This window comes from Molossus molossus, unplaced genomic scaffold, assembly GCF_014108415.1.
Source record: "Molossus molossus isolate mMolMol1 unplaced genomic scaffold, mMolMol1.p scaffold_m16_p_9, whole genome shotgun sequence".
Classification (NCBI taxonomy): domain Eukaryota; kingdom Metazoa; phylum Chordata; class Mammalia; order Chiroptera; family Molossidae; genus Molossus; species Molossus molossus.
Window position 1 is genome coordinate 88,671,120 of NW_023425403.1, and position 20,137 is coordinate 88,691,256.

At 43.7% G+C, this 20,137-nt stretch overlaps 1 protein-coding gene across 1 annotated transcript in view; it reads right to left on the reverse strand.

Annotated features, from left to right (window-relative positions):
* Nucleotides 1-20,137, reverse strand: part of ENOX1 (ecto-NOX disulfide-thiol exchanger 1) — a 318,289-nt gene that overhangs the window by 102,940 nt on the left and 195,212 nt on the right. The window contains exon 11 of the mRNA XM_036250067.1: nt 12,531-12,715. Within this exon, the coding sequence (XP_036105960.1) occupies nt 12,531-12,715 (185 nt within the window). The remainder of the gene's footprint in view (nt 1-12,530; nt 12,716-20,137) is intronic.

The window sequence follows — 20,137 nt, forward strand, 5'->3', positions numbered from 1 at the left end:
TTTTCTTGTTTCTTGAAGTAGGCCTGTAAGTGCTATGAACTTCCCTTTCAGGACTGCTTTCACTGTGTCCCAAAGATTTTGGGGTTCTTGTGTGTTCATTTTCATTGTTTCCAGGAATTTTTTTATTTCTTCCTTGATCTCACTGGTAACACATTCTTTGTTTAATAACATACTATTTAGCCTCCATGTGTTTGAATGTTTTGAGTGTTTTCATTGTAGTTTATTTCTAGTAGAATGCCATTGTGATCTGAGAAGATGCTTGATATGATTTCAATCTTCTTGAACTTGTAGAGACTTAGTTTGTGTCCTAGCACATGACCTACCTTTGAGAATGTCCCATGTGCAAATTGAGAAGAATGTATATTCTGTAGCTTTGGGGTGACATTTCATTCTGTAAATGTTAATTAAATCCATCTGATCTAGTGTGTCATTTAGGGTTGCTGTTTCCTTGTTGATTTTTGTCTAGAAGATCTATCCAGTGATGACAGAGGGGTGTTAAAGTCCCTTACTATGATGGTATTGCTGTCAATCTCATCCTTAAATTCCTCCAGAAGTTATTTTTTTAATATATATTTGGGTGCTCCTATATTGGGTGTATATATGTTTACCAGGGTTATACCTTCTTGTTGTATTAATCCTTTTAGTATTATTTAGTGACCTCCCTTGTCTGTTGTTATGGCCTTCATTTTGAAGTTTATTTGGTCAGATATGAGTATTGCTACCCTAGCTTTTTTTCATTTCTATTTGCATAGAAAAAATTTTCCATCCCTTCATTTTCATCCTGTGTGAGTCATTTGTTCTGAGGTGGGTCTCTTGTAGACAGCATATATTTGGATCATGTTTTCTTTTCTATTTAGCTACCTTATGTCTTTTTATTGAAGTATTTAAACCATTTATATTTAAGGTTATTATTAATAGGTACTTATTTATTGCCATTTTTATTCTTTTTTTTTACTCACAACCTCGACAGTATAATTTTGTGTGTGTGTGTGTGTGTGCCATTTTTACTCTTCATACCTGTTTCTATTTCTTCCTATTATTATACCAGTCTCTTTGACATTTCTTGCAATGCTGGTTTGGTGGTAATAACATCCTTTAGCCATTTTTGTCTGGGAAGCTCTTTATTTCACCTTCAATTTTGAACGATGGCCTTGCTGGATAGCGTAGTCTTGGATTCAATCCCTTGCTTTTCATTACTTCTTTACATTTCATGCCATTCCCTTCTGGTCTGTATTGTTTTTGTTGAGAAATCAGCTGACAGTCTTATTAGAGCTCCTTTGTGGGTAACAACTTGCTTTTCTCTTACTGCCTTTAAGATGATGTCTGTCTTTAATTTTTAGCATTTAATTATGATGTGCCTTGGCATGGTTCTCCTTGGGTTCTTCTTGCTTGGGACTCTCTGTGATTCCTATACTTTTATCACTTTTTTTTCCATCAGTTATGGAAATTTTCTGCCATTACTTCTTCAAACAGGTTTTCTACCCCTTGATCACTTTCTTTTCCTTCTGGTCCTCCTATGATGCAGATGTTATGTTTCATATTGTCCCAAAGCTCCCTTAAACTGTCCTCCTGCTTTTTAATTTTTTTTTTTTTTTTTTTGGTTCTCTGATAGAATTTTTTCTACCCTGTCTTCTAATTTGAAGATTCAATTCTTGGCTTCCTCTTATTCCTTCTGGTATATTCTTTAGTTCTGCTATGTCACTCTTCATTTTTGACTGGTTGGTTTTCATACTTTCTATGTATGTTTTCTAGCTCCTAAGCATCCTTATAATCATTACTCTGAACTCTATATCTGATCAATTGTTTATCTCCATTTCATTTAGCTCTTCTTCTAGAGAAGTCTCTTGTTCTTTAATTTGGGGGTTATTTATTTGTCTCCCCTTTTGGGCTGCCTCTTCATGCTTGAGTCTATTTATTAGGTAGATCTGCTATGCCTTCCTGTCCTGGTGGGATGGCCTTCTATAGTGGGTATCTTGTGGAACCCAATAATGTAGTCTCCTTGATCTTCAAAGCTGATGCTCTAGTAATTTCCCTTGTGTGGGTTATATGAGTCCTACTATTGTAATTGGCTCTTGATTGCTGTTATCCCTTTTGTGGTGGGCTTGGTTACCCAGCTGGCTGTCTATGAGGCTCAACTCCAATTATACCGTGACAGCTGTTTTACAGGGGCTGACAGAACAAGACATGACAAAACAGGAACAAACCAAACATAACACACACAATAAAAACTAATCACAAGAACCAAACAACCATTAAGAAAGCATAAGAAAAGAGAAGATGGAGAGAGGGGGGAAAAAAGGGGACACTATAATTCAAGAGACCAAGAGAATTAGAGCAGAAAGAAGGAAATGAATGAGGAGAGTGTGGCAGAAGAGAGGGTGGAGAAAAGAAATAAAAATAAGAAGAGAAGAAGAGAAATATATATATAATATGTATATATATACACACACACATATATATATTAAATAATAATTTTAAAAGGAGATAATACTGAATAAAATAGTATATGGAATAAGGAAGAGAGAAACAGAAAGGAAAATAAAAGTGGTTAAATAGCAAAGAGAAAGACAAAAATAGATGTAAAGAAAGTAAGAGATAGGTAATGATATGTTAGAAAAAAGAGAAGCAGAAACAAAGTGAAATCTAAGAAAAAAATGAAGAAAAAATTATATACAAAATAATATTCAAGAAAGAGAAAGAAAAACAAGTGGTGTTCAGCCCACAGAGTTCAGTTACTACTGTGTCCACCCTTTGGATCTGCTTTTTGTGGCACTTGCTGGATTTTGCTTAGACGTTATCCATGACTGGCCCCTGGGTGTGCCAATCACAGGCCCCCTGGTAGGTTCTTTGGTGCAACCAATGTCAGTCACTGTCCCTGCCCTTTTCTGCTACCGGTCTGACACTTTGTGGTACAGAGTCCCCAGCAGTCCCGTGGGTGGGTCTTCTGAAGCCCAGAGACTGAGTCTGCCTAGAGAGTTGCCCCTTGAATGTCTTCTGTGAGATGCTTTCCATTCCCCCATGGATCTTTGCTCTGTGGGGGTATCTGGGACCTGGTTGGGTGATTTAAGCAGACTGGTGTTGGGGGTAGTGCATGTAATCTGTAGGGGTGGGGGCGGGGCAGTCCCTCGTTTTCTCAGAGCTGACCTGGATGGCTGCACTCCCTGAGAAGCTCAGATCTGCTTCCCTGCGATGCCACTGAAGGGCCCAATACACACCCATCTGTCCCGAGGACAGAAACACATCCAAACTGAAACCCACCTGGGAGACACCGATGAAACACCTCAGCTCCGCCTGGCTCCCTGACACTCCCCTGCCACCTCTCAGAGTAGGAGGGGATCGAAAAAATAAAACAAAAACCATTTTCAAAAAACACAAAAATCAGCCCCTTTGCACAGCCAGCGGCCCTGTGCACGGTTTCTATCCAGGCTCCAACTGGCCAAGTGTCCTTGCTCCCCGCACTGTCAGACTAAGCCATATGGGCACAGATTTCCAGCCCCAGGCCATTTTCCCTTGGCTGGGATCACAGCAGAATAGGGCCGACCAGCAGATTCACAGTTTGGGGGCAGGGCACTTTCAGTGCACTTGAAGTGGAGGTGAAGAAGTCTGATCTCTTTTTCTTTTCTTTCCCGAGGCACAAGTGGGCCCTCTGGCCACTGTTCTCCCAGGGGATGGAGGCCCTCTTAGAGCCACTGCGGGGTGTATCATCAGCTTGCTCTGTGGTGTGGAACTTTGCCGCTTGGCCCCTCCCCCAGTCCAGGATCAGAGCAATGGCCGCTGGTGCTGCAACAAAGAGATCACTCTTTGCCTGGGATGCTGTGGTTTGAGCTTCCAAGGTAGACCAAATCTCCACTGCTTTCCAACCCCTGGTGCTACACAGGTTCCCCTTTCCTTCTGTTTTTCTGAACTGGGGATCCCTGTGTGGGGCTTAGACCTCACATTCCCAGGGTAGCAGGGCTCCACTACCACAGCATCTCCAACTCCCCAGCTACACACCTGCATGCACTGGCTCACCCTCTCTGTGTCTCCTTTTCTCTGCATTCTCTCTATAAGTGACTTAAACCACCTAATGACAGTGCCACTGAATTATAAATGAGATGAACATCACCATCATGTGTGCTGCTATTATAAGGCAACTTTTCAAGGTACTTGGCTGAAGAATGGGTAGAAAATGAAACAAGAAACTCTAGGGCAGTTCAGTAAAAGGAAAAGAAGATCACAGTGGACCCCAAGTTTGGCAGCTACAGTAAACCCTGAGGTCCAGTCCTTAACCTTCTTAAAGCCACGTCATCTGAGAGATGTGCATGTTTTATGACTTTTCTGATTCTACTAAAATGTCAAAAACTTCTAATATGAATGTGGGAAATGTCTTGTGACTTGTTTTCTATTTAAAAAGAAAGAAACTTCATCTGGGTCACTGAAATATAATCAAATAAACATGAGATATGTCTCTGCAGTCATAGCTTGTAAATATTCCAGATTTTTTTTTTTGTATATGTGTGGGCATATATTTATATCCACACATATCTTTTGAACTTTTAAAAACTAATTGTTGATAAATGCACTGCTCAGTTCTGATAATGAGGATTCTCTTACTTGTATTTCCTTTTCTATAGGTTTAAACATTGAGACCAATGACATTATATTCCAATTTACGGAGACTATTCTGGGTGCCAGGGGCTCTTGGCTGAGCATAGCTTCAGCACTTTGTTCTGAGTATTGCTCACCAAAATAAATGAATAAATAATAATAAGAAAAAAAACCTAATTGTTGCCCTGGCTGTTTTGGCTCAGTGGTTGGAGCACTGACCTGCAGACCAGAGAGTCCTGGGTTTGCCCCCCGCTAGGGGCATGTACCAAAAAAAAAATAAAAATAAAAAAAACTAATGGTTTTTCTACTTGCACATGAAAGTCTAATAGAAAGCCCCTTTCCCTATATCGCAATCATGTGACTTTCTTACCCTGTCCCTTGATGCTGAGTGATTTTCTGCACTGATGTATAATGTCTTTGTATGTTAACGGTATTATAATAATGTTGTTACATGCTTCTTCCTGAATGAGTCAACAACCACATCACATCGTGCATGTGCTATTCTCTTCCAACTGAGCAGTTCCCAGGTTCCTGAGGGAAGACTCCTACTTACAAGGAAAATCCTCCTAATATATTCCACTTAGATTCCAAACTAATCAATCCTTAGTTTTTCACATTCTACATCTACTTCACTTATTTAAATATTTTGCAAAAGCTCTTAAAATATGACTTATCATTACAAGAATGTTGAATTTTTTCTTTTTAGAGAAATTTTTTCCTGTTCTTCTACATTTGTGTCATTTTCCTTTTTTGAAAACACACACACACACACACACACACACACACACAGAACCCTAGAGAAAGAACTGTTGTCCCCTGCCCTTCCCTGAGCTCTGCATGTCCTTCTCTTCCCTCTGCCCCTCCTTCCACGCTTCCCTGTGCACACCAGCTGAGCCCAGGCTGGCCCACCTCTGTACTATCAGATTATTATTATTATGATTATATTTATTAGTAGTATTAGTATTATTCCTTGCCCTCTTTTCTTCTATTTGGGTCAAAACACCCAAATAGAATGAAAAACAGTTAACCACGTCACTCTCGTTCTTAGATTTCAGTCTCTTCCTGTCACCTTTTCTGGACTGCCTTCCTTTCCTCCTCCCTATCTGTGTGTCTAATCTGTGTGTCTGCCTGCTCGTCCGGAAGCAGCTATCATTAATCCAAAATATGCTGCCTGAAGTCCCCACGCTCCTTGCACTTGGACATTTGGGAAGTGTGCTTGCTGTTCCTCCACCCCGTCTGCTTCTGGGCGGAGGGTAGCCTGTGACACGTACCCTGCCCCTCCCTGGCCCACATGCCAACCAAGAGTTCAGTCCAGGGCTGCACTAAAGTTGAAAGCCCCTGAGAGGGGTTTTTTGTTCAAGATGTAAGACACAGTCCATGGGTGTTTGCCTTTAGGTTTTTCTTTCTCCAGAGACGCAATTAAAATGTCTGTCAGTGGATAAGTTTAAGAAGTGAAGGGATAGGAAGGGAGTTCTAGGGAGTTCCTAGTGGAGGACGGATTCTGGCATTTGCGGGGTCTCCAGGTGGAGACTTGGACTCAGCAGGGAGCGAACCCACGCAGCCTCCTCGTAAGTAAACCAACCCGTTCACTCCCAAATACAGACAGACTGCCAGGCACCCCCTCACATGAGAAGAAACCTGTAGCATGAGTGGCAAACTGAGATACAAAAACCAAACCACCAATCCTGGAACACATAGAAATGATTCAGCAACAAACAGAATTTTAAAAAATTCTAATTGGTATTCTCAAAAAGATCTGAGAAGAAAATCAAATGAAAAATAAGGATAATATTGTAATGATGAGATAATAATCACAGAACAAAAATAACATTTGCAAATAAATTAATGTGATTATCAAATAGAAACTTCAGTAGAAAGGATAGAAGATAATAATTTAAATAGATAATATGAGAAAAAGAATGATGGGCACAGAGCATCAGCCTAATAGTCCATTATCTGACCGGTGAACATTTCAGGAAGAAAATAAAAGCAGGAAACTAAAGAGAAAAATTGTGGAGAAAACAGAGAGACTCCTATTGCAAACTCGTACTTTGGAAAGAGCTCTTTGCCTGCTGACCTCGCCCAGCTTCTCTGCAGCACAACCTTCTGATGTGCACGGGAGCAATGGGCCTGCGGGCTTTGGAGAATTTTCACTATTTTTAAGGGACAAGCTTTTTAAAAGACATATAAAGAATTCTTTAAAATTTTCTTAGATAGGCTCATTTTACTGGTCTGTCCCAAAATTTCTGAATGATAAAAAAATACTACCATGTCCACCACAGCCACCTCCACCACCAGCAACCCTCACCGCTATAGTTGTCATTGCCACCTGTCACTGCTATCGGTCACCTTCATCACCCTCGTACCACTTCCTGCTGCCATAGTAATTATTCTGATTTTGACATGTACACATCAGACTTCATCACATACGAATCGCAGAGAGCAACCGAGTGCAAACCATGCACTCTCTCTAAACACTTATTAAGCAATTGAATGGCGGAATGGAGATTTTAGAAGAGATGCTTAACATAAGTGGTGATGTACTCACTGATGGTCTAATTTCAACACACTTTCTTTTATTTATTATTGTATTTTGAAGACCAATTCTTGACCGATTTGGCAAAACCAGCCAGGGTAACTTTCTATTTTCATTTCTAAAATGGCAATCATCAAAATTTTCTTTTTCCCAATTTTTCCCATCTTTCCTTGCTGAAAGTCGTCTAGACAGCTGACCTGCCCTGGTCTTTACTAGTGTCAAGCCGCTGCTCTACGTGGTTCACTCAGTGGTTTACTGGCTTAACACAGCTGGTCTTCAGACAACATTTGTTAATACTATGTAAAAGCATCAGCTTCAAGTATTCATGAGAAAGTCTTCTGACATAATCATCATTAATCACACACAGTTTTATGGTCAGCAGCTTATAACGGTATCCTGTTACCAATATATTTATCAGTCCTTCCAATATGATTTACACAAGGCTTCAAAAAGAATTCTGATTTTTAAGTTGGTTATTTAAAAATATGACATATTGACCTAGCCTCAAGAATGTAAATAAAAATATTGTTTAAATTTAGGTGTGGTTAAAACCATAATGAGACACTACTGTATATTTACTGTAGTGGCTAAAAAAGACAAAAGGAAACAAAACAAACTGACCATCCCAAGTGCTGACTGATGGGGACACAGAACAACTGGAATTCTCCTGTAGTCCCATGAGAATGCGCAATGGTCCAGCGTTTTGGAAAACTGAATCAGTTTCTTAAAAAGTTAAACACATTTACCATGTGATGCAGCAATCTTCCTCCTAGGTATCTAGTGAAATGAAAAATTATGTCCAAACAAAAAGCTTGTAAGTCAATGTTTACAGCAGATTTATTCATATTTGCCCCAAACAGGAACTCACCCAAATGTCCATTAACTGATGACTATAACAAATGATGGCTTTTCCTTACAATGAAATGCTATTCAGCATAAAAAGGAATGAACTGATACAGCAACATGGATGGATCTCAAATTCATTATGCTAAGTGAAAGAAGCCAGACTCAGAACGTTTCATACTGTATGATTCCACTTACATGACATTCTGGAAAAAGCAAAGCTACAAGGGTAGAAAACAAATTAGTGGTTGCTGGGAGTGAAGGTAACTAAAAGGGGGCATAAGGGATATTTTTTGGTGATGATGGAACTGTATTATATACTAACTGTGGTGGTGGTTACATAAGTCTATAAGTGTATGAATTTGTCACATTATACCCCTAAAAAGAGTATTTTTATTGTATGTGTCTTTTACCTCAGTAAACCTAAGGAAACAATTCAGTGTGGAATCTGAAGATAAATAAGAATTTAAAATATGCATTTTTTTTTCATTGCATTTCATATTTTCATTGAAAATATGAATGAAGACCAACAACCTCACTATCCCTGGGGCAAAGGCAGGTTAACTTTGTTGTGAGCTTAAGATCAGGGAAAAGCTGCTGTGTTACCATGGCTGAGAGCTGCTATTGAAACCTCTAATATTAAATTATGACTCACATATAATACAGGGGTAGACTGAGAAAAAACAGACCAAGTCACCCAAGGGCTTTTCATTTCTGGAACCTTGCCCATAATGTTTTCTTTATGACCATATGAGAAACCCTGGGATGTCAGGGAACATATCCTTAAGGGATTAAAAGAAGAAAGGTTAGAAACTTTTTGGCTAAACTTGGAGGCAATTCTAAAATTTGTATGCTAATTCTAAGGTTGCTAAGACTCATTCATTTCTTTTGTTTATAACAGAAATAATTTCCCAATACATGGATTGCTACAACAATGACATGTGGGAGACTAACCCCTCCTCTACCTGTTGACTTTCCCATGAGATCATGATTTTATAATTTAAAAAGTAGATAGCAGACAGATTGAGAGTAGGTTTCAAAGTAAGAATTCTTTGCAGTGGGTCTGTCTCAAATTAGCAAGTTGTGATAATTTATTCCAAATGGTGTTAAGGTAGAAGTATAAATCTTAACAAGCACATATATTTTAAAACTATATTAAAGATGGGTTGCCACAGAGATTGCAGTGAATCCACCCAACAACCAGCAAAGTCTGACAAACCCCAGAGGGAAGGGGGCAGGGGAGGGGCAGGAAGAGATAAACCAAAGAACTTATATGCATATATGCATAACCAATGGACAAAGACAACAGTGTGGTGAAGGCAGGGGTGGGCAGGAGCAGAGAGAAGGGGGTTGATGAGGGGGGATGGGGGACATCTATAATACCTTCAACAATAAAAATAGTTTTAAAAAAATCACATAGGCTGCCACTGAGTTAGTGCTTCCCATGCACTAAGGTGCTAAGGAGGTGCTACACATTCATACTGCCAGGGCGTCAGCTCTCACCACTCCCTCCCTTGCTGTTTATGACCCAAGAATCCCAATAACCCAGAGCTCCCGACAGGCATCATACTAGTTCTTGCTTCTGCATCTTTGTCCATTCATTCCTCCATTCAGCAAATATATTCTATCTATAACCCACCCTACCATTCTTTTGACTTGTTACTGTAAATGATGACTCTGACAAATATGTAGTTTGTAGATAAACAGAATTTTTGTATAAAAGTCCTAGAAATTAACTTTAGAAGATACAGACTCCAACATTCAGTCATCCCAGCTCTAGGACAATTGCTGACCTTCAACCATAGAACCAGGATGACGTACACCAGACCATCGCTTGGCCATTTCAAGGTCCTTATTAGAACAGATTGTGCTGATCTGCATGTAGAGAACTTTTCAACTCTCTCTCCTTAATCTCTCTGTTCCACTTTCCTTCTCCCTCCTTATAAAAACCACTGCCTGCATTGAGATAGGGAGATGGGTTTTGGGACAGGAATCCCCCATCTTCCAGGTAGCTAGCACCTGAATAAATCTCTTTCCTTTTTCACCAGCACCTGTTTCACAAGTTTGGTTTTCATGGCAAAAGACAGTCAAACCTTGGATTCAGTTACCTATCTACTATGTGTCTATTACTGATTGAATTGTATTTCCCCCAACAAAATTTATATGGTGAAATTCTAACCCCCTGTAGCTCAGAATGTAACCTTACTTGAAAAGAGTCATTACAGAGGTCATTCATTACACTGAGGCCATACTGAAATGCATGGGCCTTAATCCTATACAAATTGTATACTAATGACAAGTGAAAATTTAGACATGGACACACACACAGGGAGAACGCCATGTGAAGAAAAAGGCAAAAAGCAAGGTGATGTGTCTACAAGCCAAGGAAGAACAAAGATTACCAGAAAACCACCAGAAGCTAGGGGAGAGCCATGGAACAGATTATTCCTCGCAGTCCTCAGAGGAATCAACTCTGTCAACATCTTATCTTGCACTTCTAGCTTTCAGAACTGTGAGACAGTAAATTTCTCTTGTTTAGACCAAACCAAACAAAACCCAAAACAAACCAAAAAAACTATACAAAAAAAAAATTCCCTACTGAGAAGGAGATTCTGCAAATGTATGAGAAGCTGCAGCAACGGAATACTTACTGAGCGGGCCTCTAGGTAGGTGGTGGTTCATAAGTGTTCCTGTCCAAACCGGGCCCTCGGCTGCCAGCGCCTGGCACTGCCACCCCCAACGTACTTTTCCCTGACTGATAAGCTTACCCTCATCTTCTCCGACTTTTCTCAGATTTGAATCTTCAACCATCTTAAGGGTTTTATCAACTTTTAAAGCAACTAAGATCATCTTTCCTGGAAGGTGTGATGGAGCAGTTTGTAGTCTTTGGGGAAATCGGCAGACTCTCCTCCTGGCAGGGGCACCGACACTCCCCCAATGGTGGGGCATCTGGACAACCCTGGGAGCCTCGCACAGCAGCTGTTACACCGATTTCCAAGTGCAGGGACCTGAGCAACAACCATAATGACATTTTTCTGGCGAGCTCTTACCTCTGAATCTCACTGATGTGTTTAACACACACTGTGAACATCAACCAGTCAGGACTCAAAGCCAAGACTTAAAAATTGCTTTAACATGGTGGGAGAAGTTTAAAACATAATTTCTGCGACTTGGTTATTAACCTGTTTATATCCCATTCCTCCTTTTTTTTTTTTTTTTTTTATCCTCACCTGAGGACACTTCTCCACTTTTTGTAAAGATAGAGCGGGAGGGAGAGAGAGGAACAGAGAGAGAAACATCGAAGTGAAAGGGACACATCGAGTGGTTGCCACCCGCATGACCAACAAGGGCCGGGGACAAACTGCAACCGAGGCACGTGCCCTTAGCGGGAACCGAACCCGGGTCTTTCCGGACCACAGGCTGACGCTCTAACGGCTGAGTCAAACCGGCCAGGGCCCTCCTTTTTTTTCCATACCTATTTTCCTCAATTATTTTTTTCCTCACTCGGTGAATGTTTCTGCAGCAGCTACCGCTAATCATCAGGACAGCTTTGTAGGCAAGTCATGCTCCTGATCTTAGACAGCAGTCAATATGGATGGGGGGAATTTTAAAAAATATATCATTCATTATACATATATTTAACTTACCATTATCCTATTTATATTTCCCTTGTTTAAATAAAAACATTTTTTTTTTTTTTTTTTGGCCAGGAGTGGTTAGATTTACAAATTCAGAGGGAAAAAAAAATACCCATGCATGATGATAATATATGCTGTATTATTCTATGATAACTCAAAGGCCCAAACATCCTAAGTGTATCAGATATCAATTGATGTTTTCAGATATAAATCGTTGCTTTGGTTCCCCAACTGCCAGGGCTCAGGCTTCCCCTTCCTTCACCCCCTCATTTCCCACAGTCCGTTCCATCTCCTTCTGGAGAAGCCCGCGGCGTCTGCCTCCCCTGGAGTTGCTGGAAGTACACATCTCCAATTGGAGTGTGCCAGGCTGACGTCTGGAATTCTTTAACAAAAGCACCGATACTGGCTTATTTCTAAAGTTGCTGTTCCCCCAAATTCCCATGCTTCATCCATCCCATCAGCAAACATTTCTTAAATAGGTGGTGTGTTCATGGAACCTGACTAGATGCTAGGTATAATCCAGAAGTGAAAACAATACAGCTTATGTTTTCACTGGTCTTGGGAATAAACAAACTCGCCATGCTTCTGTAAAATTGGGAGCATGCTTTTAATTTAAAAGTTCTAAGATCACAAAGCACTTGTATCACGACCAGGATTTTCTGACCATTTGCTGTGAGGTTCCATTTCATTCGCAAACCTTTCCATCCTGTCTTTCCTACCTCAAGGGTGCCCTTCTTCAACGTATTTCTTCAGCTTGGGCTTCCCCAAGTCATTAGCACTTCCCAGTCCTAGCAACTTAGCTTTTCAGTTGTCATTTCTTCTCTTTCACCTGTCCAGCAAATGGCTGTCATTTCACTTCCATTTAAAACACAGACCCCTTTCAAAGAAACAGAAACCAAGAGCCGACAGAGCCCCTGGGCCGGTACCTGCTGCATGCCCTGCATGGTCTGCTGCAGGAACCGCAGCTGCTGGTCCTTGGTGAGGTTGTCTTCTGTTCGGAAGAGCTGCTCCTTTTCCTGTTTCAGCAGCTCCACCTCGTTCCTGTAGGCATCCAGCTGCCAGCGGAGGCTGTCGTTCTCCTCCTTGAGAGCGTAGGCCTGAGCAGCCAGGGCTGGGGACAAACAGAGTGGTTCAGGTGAGTTACCTTCCTGCCTAGGCTGCCGGGCCCTCCTGCAGGGAAGGGGTCTCACCCAGACTCTCAGCGTTTCACACCGGCTCGGAAGTAAAACCGAAACGCCTTATTCCAGGGGTCTCTGCAGTGGGGGAGCGGCATCTCTCACAATTTTCATCTATTCTGTCTTGTCTTACATATGAATGTTTTCTGTGGGCATAGGATGGATTTTTTCCGAAGTTTTGTCTCATGACGTCTCCCTGCTCCTAGGCACCCTCTGGGATGGCAGCATCCCAGCAACACTGCTGCCCTCCCCTCTCTGCGGGCTGCTCAGCCCCTTGGGGTGCGCTTTCTTTCGCACAGTTCCAAGTGGGGGGGGGGGGGAGGCGGCAGCGGAGAGAGGGTGGAACTTCCATGCACCCCCCGCCCCCGCCGCCTCTGGGAAACCTGCAGCGTTTCTCTACTATCAGAAAGGCAACCTACTTCCACCTGCGCTACCAACAGATGAACCACCTTTTCTCTAAAGGCTGAGCGGTTCCTCTAGTACTCCTTCCTGAAATCTCACGTTTTCTACATGCAGACCTCAGTCACACCTCCACCTGATTGAGAATCTGAGCGTCCACTCAGGTCTTACACATCGCAAGGTTTCAGAAACAACTCAAACAGGATAAAACAGGATAAAATCAGAGAAAGGTAAGGAAGGGGAACCCCTGCCCCACATTCCAGCTAACTGTGTCACAGTGTCTCCAACATGAATAGCTGGCTGAGCACTCACCCTACGAGGGACACTGGGCCAGGGCTTCGCATGAACCCACTCCCTTTTATAACGAACCCCCACCAAACTGACGACGTGGGTGCTGCTCTTATACCCCCTTTACAGATGAGAAAAGTGAGGCACAGAAAAGTCAGGGAAGTGTCCAGTCCCACGAAGTAAGCAGCACAGTGCTGACGCCCAGGTTCACTCTCAGCACTGGGTGTTCAGTTCCTATCCGGCTGCTCAAAACCAGTCCTTGCCTCCCCCCTCTGCTCCCCCACCCCTTTTCCACACTTTTTTCTCCATCCCACAGAAAATTCATTCTCTACTTTTGGAAGCAAGAGAAAAGTGAAAGAAAAAATTTAAAGCTTGCCATCAGTAACTTCTTCATAGGAGTAAGTTCTGGTTTGTGGGGCACGGTGAGGACCTACCGCACAGCAGGGTCTCAGGCGGTGCCCATCCCCACCAGCACCCCAAGCCCAATCAGACAGCCAGGCCAAGGGCAGCCTGCTACATTACAGTACAAGGATGACAAGCCTGTACCGAGGTGCTGGGCCATCCCGGTGAATTCTCTCTTCAAATGTCAAACATCAATTTATGTTAATAATAGTTTTATACTTGAGTGTTTTACAGTATGCTGCTTTTCAAAATGATAATCTATGTATAGTCAACATTAAAACACTAATCAAAGAGAACATGCAATTAACCAGAAAATTCCCTACCACAAACCATTAGGGATCAATTAGTCAACAAGCATTTACTGCATATTTGCTCTGTGCCCAGACTTATCTGGGCATCTTAGATCAGAAAAGGAGACAAAATATGTCTCTTCTCTCAAGGAGCTTAAAATATAATAGAAACAGCCCAGCCAGTATGGCTCAGTGGATTGAGCAGTGCCCCATGGACTGAGAGGTCCCCGTTCAGTTCCCGGTGGGGGCACATGCCAGGCTTGTGAGCTCGATCCCCAATAGGGGGCGTGCAGGAGGCAGCCATTCAATGTTTCTCTCTCTCCCTTCCTCTCTCTCTTAAAAAAATCAATACAAACATATTAAAATATTTTTAAAAAATATAATAGAAACAGACTCATTTGGATGAAACTAACATATTCAAAGGAAGAGCGGACTGCTTGCCACCTGGCATAGTATAGGCTCTCAATAAATGTTGTTTGAATGACTAAATAAACAAGCAACTTAGTGTCACGGTATATGACAAGGGGATCGCCCTACGGGAGTTCAGAGAAGAGACAGAAATGCACACTGGAATTATCCAAGTGGCTTCAGGGGACAAACTCCAAGAATTGGGAGGACAGCGTGTCAGGACCACAAGCAGAAGTCCAGAGACGAGAACTGAAGAGAGAATATTTGAGACAGGAAGCAAGGGAAGCTGGACTAAGAAGGCAAGAGTCCGTCTGGAAGCAGAGATAGGTGAGCACGTCAGGTGACGAGAGGGGACAGAGGCTCAGAAGTCAGAACGCTGAGTTGGGCTCAACGAAGCGACCAACTGAGAACCACTGAAGGTGCTTGGGTAGTGGGAGCACAAGAGGAAACTGGTGATTCAGGAAGATGAGTCTGGCATTGAACTGGAGGCTGAAGGGAATGAATGAGGGAAATTTTATTTGGTGTATATGTGGGTGTGAAAGCAAGAATCAGCCAATATTACAGTTTTTAGGGACTTGTAAAATCTGAGCTGAGGCAGGCATGCCCAGGAACTCAAGCTGGTGTGTTCGACACTGTGTAGCCCAGCTTCAGATCGTGTCCACACCCTGGGACGCCGACTCTTGACAATTCAGTTTGCCAATCCATAAGGAAATGGTTATGAGACATCATTTGAGCAAGGGATGTTGTAATAGGGCAAAATTACAGAAAATGCAAATGATGAAGAAAGTGTTGGCACTACATAAGCACATTACTACATTTAGTAGCATTCAAAGACACTTAAGTCATTTCCTTAGGAAGCTCTATTTGGCCCTTTCTCAATTCAGACCGGCACTTTTATTATCATAACTGATAGCAGGTGTTTGTGAAGAAATCGATTAGTATGCAGGGATGAAAATGACATTTTCGAAATGAATTGCATAGTCTGCAAGATATGCAGAAATCTATGCAGCAAGATGAGAGCAGCTATAAAGCATGTGCCAGCAACATTATTTAAATAAATCATCTGAACATAAATACATATGGAAAGTGCACCACCCATTATTCTAGGGATTCTCTTTTCAGCCTGTGCAATGGCACTGCTCACAGTTCTTATTCTTGGCTAAGCCAGCTGACCACTGTTCCTGCCAGGGAGGATGCAACGTTGTTTGCATTTCTGGAGTAGGAATGTAATATCATCATATATATATATATAAAACCAGCAGCTGTAACTCGATCCAAGCCCCCCCCCCCCCAATCAATACCATGGTCAATCCCATCAATGTTTTTATAATTGGGGCATGTAACTGATTTGCATTTCTGATTACATGATTTCAAGCAAGATGTTTGGGGAAAAAAAAAAAGTGGTTCCTCATGTGGCACCTTCTGAAGGTGAGACATTGCACACGGACTCCGCTTAGCTTGGGCCACCTGTTTGCAAACACTGCCGTGTCCTGTTCGGCCAGCACGAGTCCACCCCGACGAGCTGGAGCACGCTTCTCACACTGGCGCTCTAAGACAAACAAAATCCTAATCATTTCTCACTTAACACAGTTTCTTAGTGTGTTAAAAAGTCAGAAACTTAAAAGGTCCACTCTTTCATTTTTTTTTTTTTTCTTTAGTTCTTTCTGGGACACTGAATTAAATAGTTTTGAAAAATGTGTAATGAAGCTTCCACGATAAAATTTACCCTTGAGAGACTGCACAATAAATTCACTGTTCAAACAAGTGTAAGGATAAGAAATAAGCGGCAGTGTGTTCCTTCCCGTAAGGACCCCAGGGAAGGCGCTGAACTCCAATAAATGGGACATTCAGCTAGGAGCTGCCACATGTGGGTCACTGATTTTCAATTAAAAAAACAAAACAACACAACAAGACACTTAAATGTAAACTCTTCTGAACATAATTAAATCTTCCTCTGGTGATCTTAAAGGCACCGCTGACTCCAGTGATGCCTCTGGTTTCTCCTGAATCCGTGCCCCGGTAGCCGCTGACGGAAAAGCCGTGTGCTAGGAGCTGGGTGTACCCAGGGTGAAGCCAGGGCACTCACTGATTTATACTCGTTCAGGACCTTAGAAAAACTGTCACTGGAGTTTCTTAATTGGATCATAAATGAAGTAACAACATTAAAAAAGCTCCGCTAAACAAGATTAAATTGCACTTTAAAAATTAGCACTAGATTACTAAAATTACCAAACTGATGCTAGTATGAAAATAGATCCAAAGATTAAATTGCACTGCTGAAAAGGGGCTTTGAGGGTATTACATCACCCCACTCTTTCCTAGCTTCTGTATAAACCATTATCCTTTATATTAATTATGGTCAAAGTGACCTCCTCCTCCATCTCTCCTATTGCTTACTTGTGTTTCCATGGAAACAGATAATGGCATGCTTAACTTCTTTAAGTAAATAATCTGGGGAAAGCCTTGAAATCTCTCTCTTCCCAGCCTGAGCCAGCCTCAGAAAAATAATTAGCACTATATGAAAAACGCAAGTTATTTTGGGTTATGTCCCAGTAAACTAATAGTATGTTAATATCTTTTTCATGCTCGGGCAAGAGGTAACTAAATAATAAAACACTTGAATATATTGTTTTTAACAATATTGGGATTTCTCAAGAACCGTGTGTCTTTGTGTCTTTGGGGAACTCCATGTCTAACCGTCTCCTTCGCCAGATTCCCTCTGGCTGCCAGGGGTCACTGCTGGGCTGTGCTTCTCCCCCAGGGAGGGAGGCCCTCGTCGGGATTTCATCGGTTACTGCCCACATAGAGGGCTGCAGCGACGGGTCCAGGACTCTGGACGACTGGATGGCGCTGAGGCCTTGAAGTTATCCACACAGTATCTGTTCACCTTCCAGTCCGGGTGGCCTGGTGGCTGGGAGGCTCCCCAGGCTGCAGGCCTCCCTGCACCCTAACTCTCCTTGCAAGGTTGCCTGGGGTCTCCAGGTGACCTTCTGTGGCAGAGACAGCACACCGTGTCCCCAACCTCGTGCTTTTCTTTGCTTAGTGCAGTGCTGGTCCTGAGAGGTGAGAGCCTCAGGCGCTGCCATGTGACCAGCTGTCGCCAGTGGAGCCGGAGGGGAGTGGTCTGCCTGCAGCCCCGTCACCTCGCTCTCCTCCTGCTGCTGGAATGGGCCTGGGTGTCCGACTCACCACACGGAGGACAGGTGCCCTTTTTTGTTTTGGTTATGTCACTGAAGAGTTGAAACTTATAAAACAGCGGGTGTGCCCAGCTGGCGTGGCTCAGTGGATTGAGCACTGTCCCGTGGACTGAGAGGTCCCAGTTCGATTCCTGGTCAGGGCACATGCCTGGGTTGTGGCTTGATCCCTACCTAGTAAGGGGTGTGCAAGAGGCAGCCGATCAATATTTCTCTCTCACCTGTTCCTATCTCATTCCCTTTCTCTCTCTCTAAAAAATAAATAAAAGCATTACCAAAACACAGCTAGTGTTATACCAACCTAATGTTCCTAGATATTGGCCCACATCAGAATCTCCTGGTAGGCATGCAGAGACGCCTATCTCTGGACTGCACAATATGTCATGTGCGGGATGAAGCCTGGGAATTTGCAGTCCTCCAAGTTCCCGGGTGGTGCTGATGCTGCTGGTGCCGAGACCACACTTTGGGAACCGCAGCTCAGGCCGGCTCGTTCTATCACCTGGCTCCCAAACTGCAGTGCTGGGGGCTTGTTTGGGAGAATACTTCGGAACTGCATGCTTGGCCTGTCATTCTAGTTTCATTCCTTGATCTTCTTTGGATGAACCCCAACTCCAAGCTCTGCCTGAAGGGGCTCCTATCTCAGCCCTGTCTCAATGCCCTGAGCACCTCCTTAGGGAATGAGGAGATGGGGGCAAAAAGTCACTACTCTGTTTTCCCCAAATAACAGCACCAGCAGCAGCAAAAGCAATAGTGGTGGTAAGAGCTAATGTTCCTATGTGCCAGGCAATGTGATATATTTGCATGTTGGCCTTTCACACTCACAGAGACACAATACAGGAAATACTGAACTGGTATTTCTACTTTCCAGGTGATGGCACTGAGTTTGAGACACATAGGGTTGCACAGGTTGTCGCCGGTCGGAGGTGCAGGCGTTACACTCAACAGGTGCGACTCCTGAACCTACACTGTGGCATGCACCACGTCGGGTGGTCTAGGAGCAGGCGCTGCAGCACCAGGAAGAAGGAAGCGAGACCTTCCTGCAGTGCCTCTCGTGTTCTTGCCTGTCTGGGGACTGTTGTGTTGGACAGAGGTTCTGCTAGGAAAGCAGAGAGGATGGCCCCTTTAAAAATAAACACACAGCTTGGCGGTGTGGTTCAGTGTTTGAGCGTCGACCCATGCACGAAGAGGACACCGGTTCGATTCCCGGTCAGGGCACATGCCCAGGATGTGAGCCTGATCCCCAGGTAGGGACAAGCAGGAGGCGGCCAGTCGATGTTCTCTCTCATCAATGTTTCCATCTCTCTCTCCCTCTCCCTTCCTCTCTCTAAAATCAATCAAGAAAAAAAATTAAAAATCAAATAAACACACGCTTACTGCAGAAGTTTGGAAATGATCCATATGGAGGTTAAACGCACCCACCTGGCTGTCTTGCTGGAACCACTCAGGGATCCCTTCTGTCCCATGTCTCCCCTCTGACGTGGCCACCCAGACAGCCACGTCATAAGGGTCCACTGAGAAGCTGTGTCCGGGGCTCACGCGGCTCTCGGGGCTCTGACGCGCCGCCATGAGGGTGCCGCCCCGCCCATCTGAGCCCACCATGTACTGCGCCTGCAGTCAGAGGAAGGTGGTGGGAGCCCCCTTCCCACCGAGGTCTGACCCCGGGGCCTGAGCGGGCTGAGGAAGCCACAGTCCCACCCTCAGGGGATGAGAGGACGGCACTGGCTCCTGGGCCGTGGTCGCTCCGGTGCCCCCCGGGGCCCAGGCTCAGAGCTGGAAAGCATCTGAGAAGCCTGCCCGCGGCCAGGCTCCTGCGAGGTAGCCTCTCATGCTGCTCAGGAACCATCATCGATCTGTTTCAGTAACACCTGTATCACCCCTGAAACAGCAATCTTCCTCAAATTGCCCCCGGAAACTCCTCCTGCTACATTTTTGCAGGATTATTACTATTACAACTTCGCATTGACATAACATTTTATATTTGCAGTGTGTATTACAGCTGCGCATTAGTTATTATTGGGGAGCGCTAAACAGAAGCACAACGCGGTGTCTATTTCCATGCTTGTGTGAGACCGGCGGAATGAGGGTAATTTGCAGAGTGCAGGGAAGCTGGATCCTGTTATTATAATGGCTTACACGTGAGTCTGGAGGCACACCCGGCAGCAGGTGACTCGGGGGAAATGCTCCGTCCCTCCCTCCACACAGCTCTTCCTAATGAAGTGGCGGCGACTGTGACCTGTTTCTGGGCTACTGACACCATTAAGAATTCACGTCACGCTTTGTCACGTTCCCGCTGACATTATCCTCCGCTAGCTCCCACATGCGCCCCGCTGTCCTCAGAGGGACGCGGGGAGAGACAAAGGCACACCCGCTCCTTCCG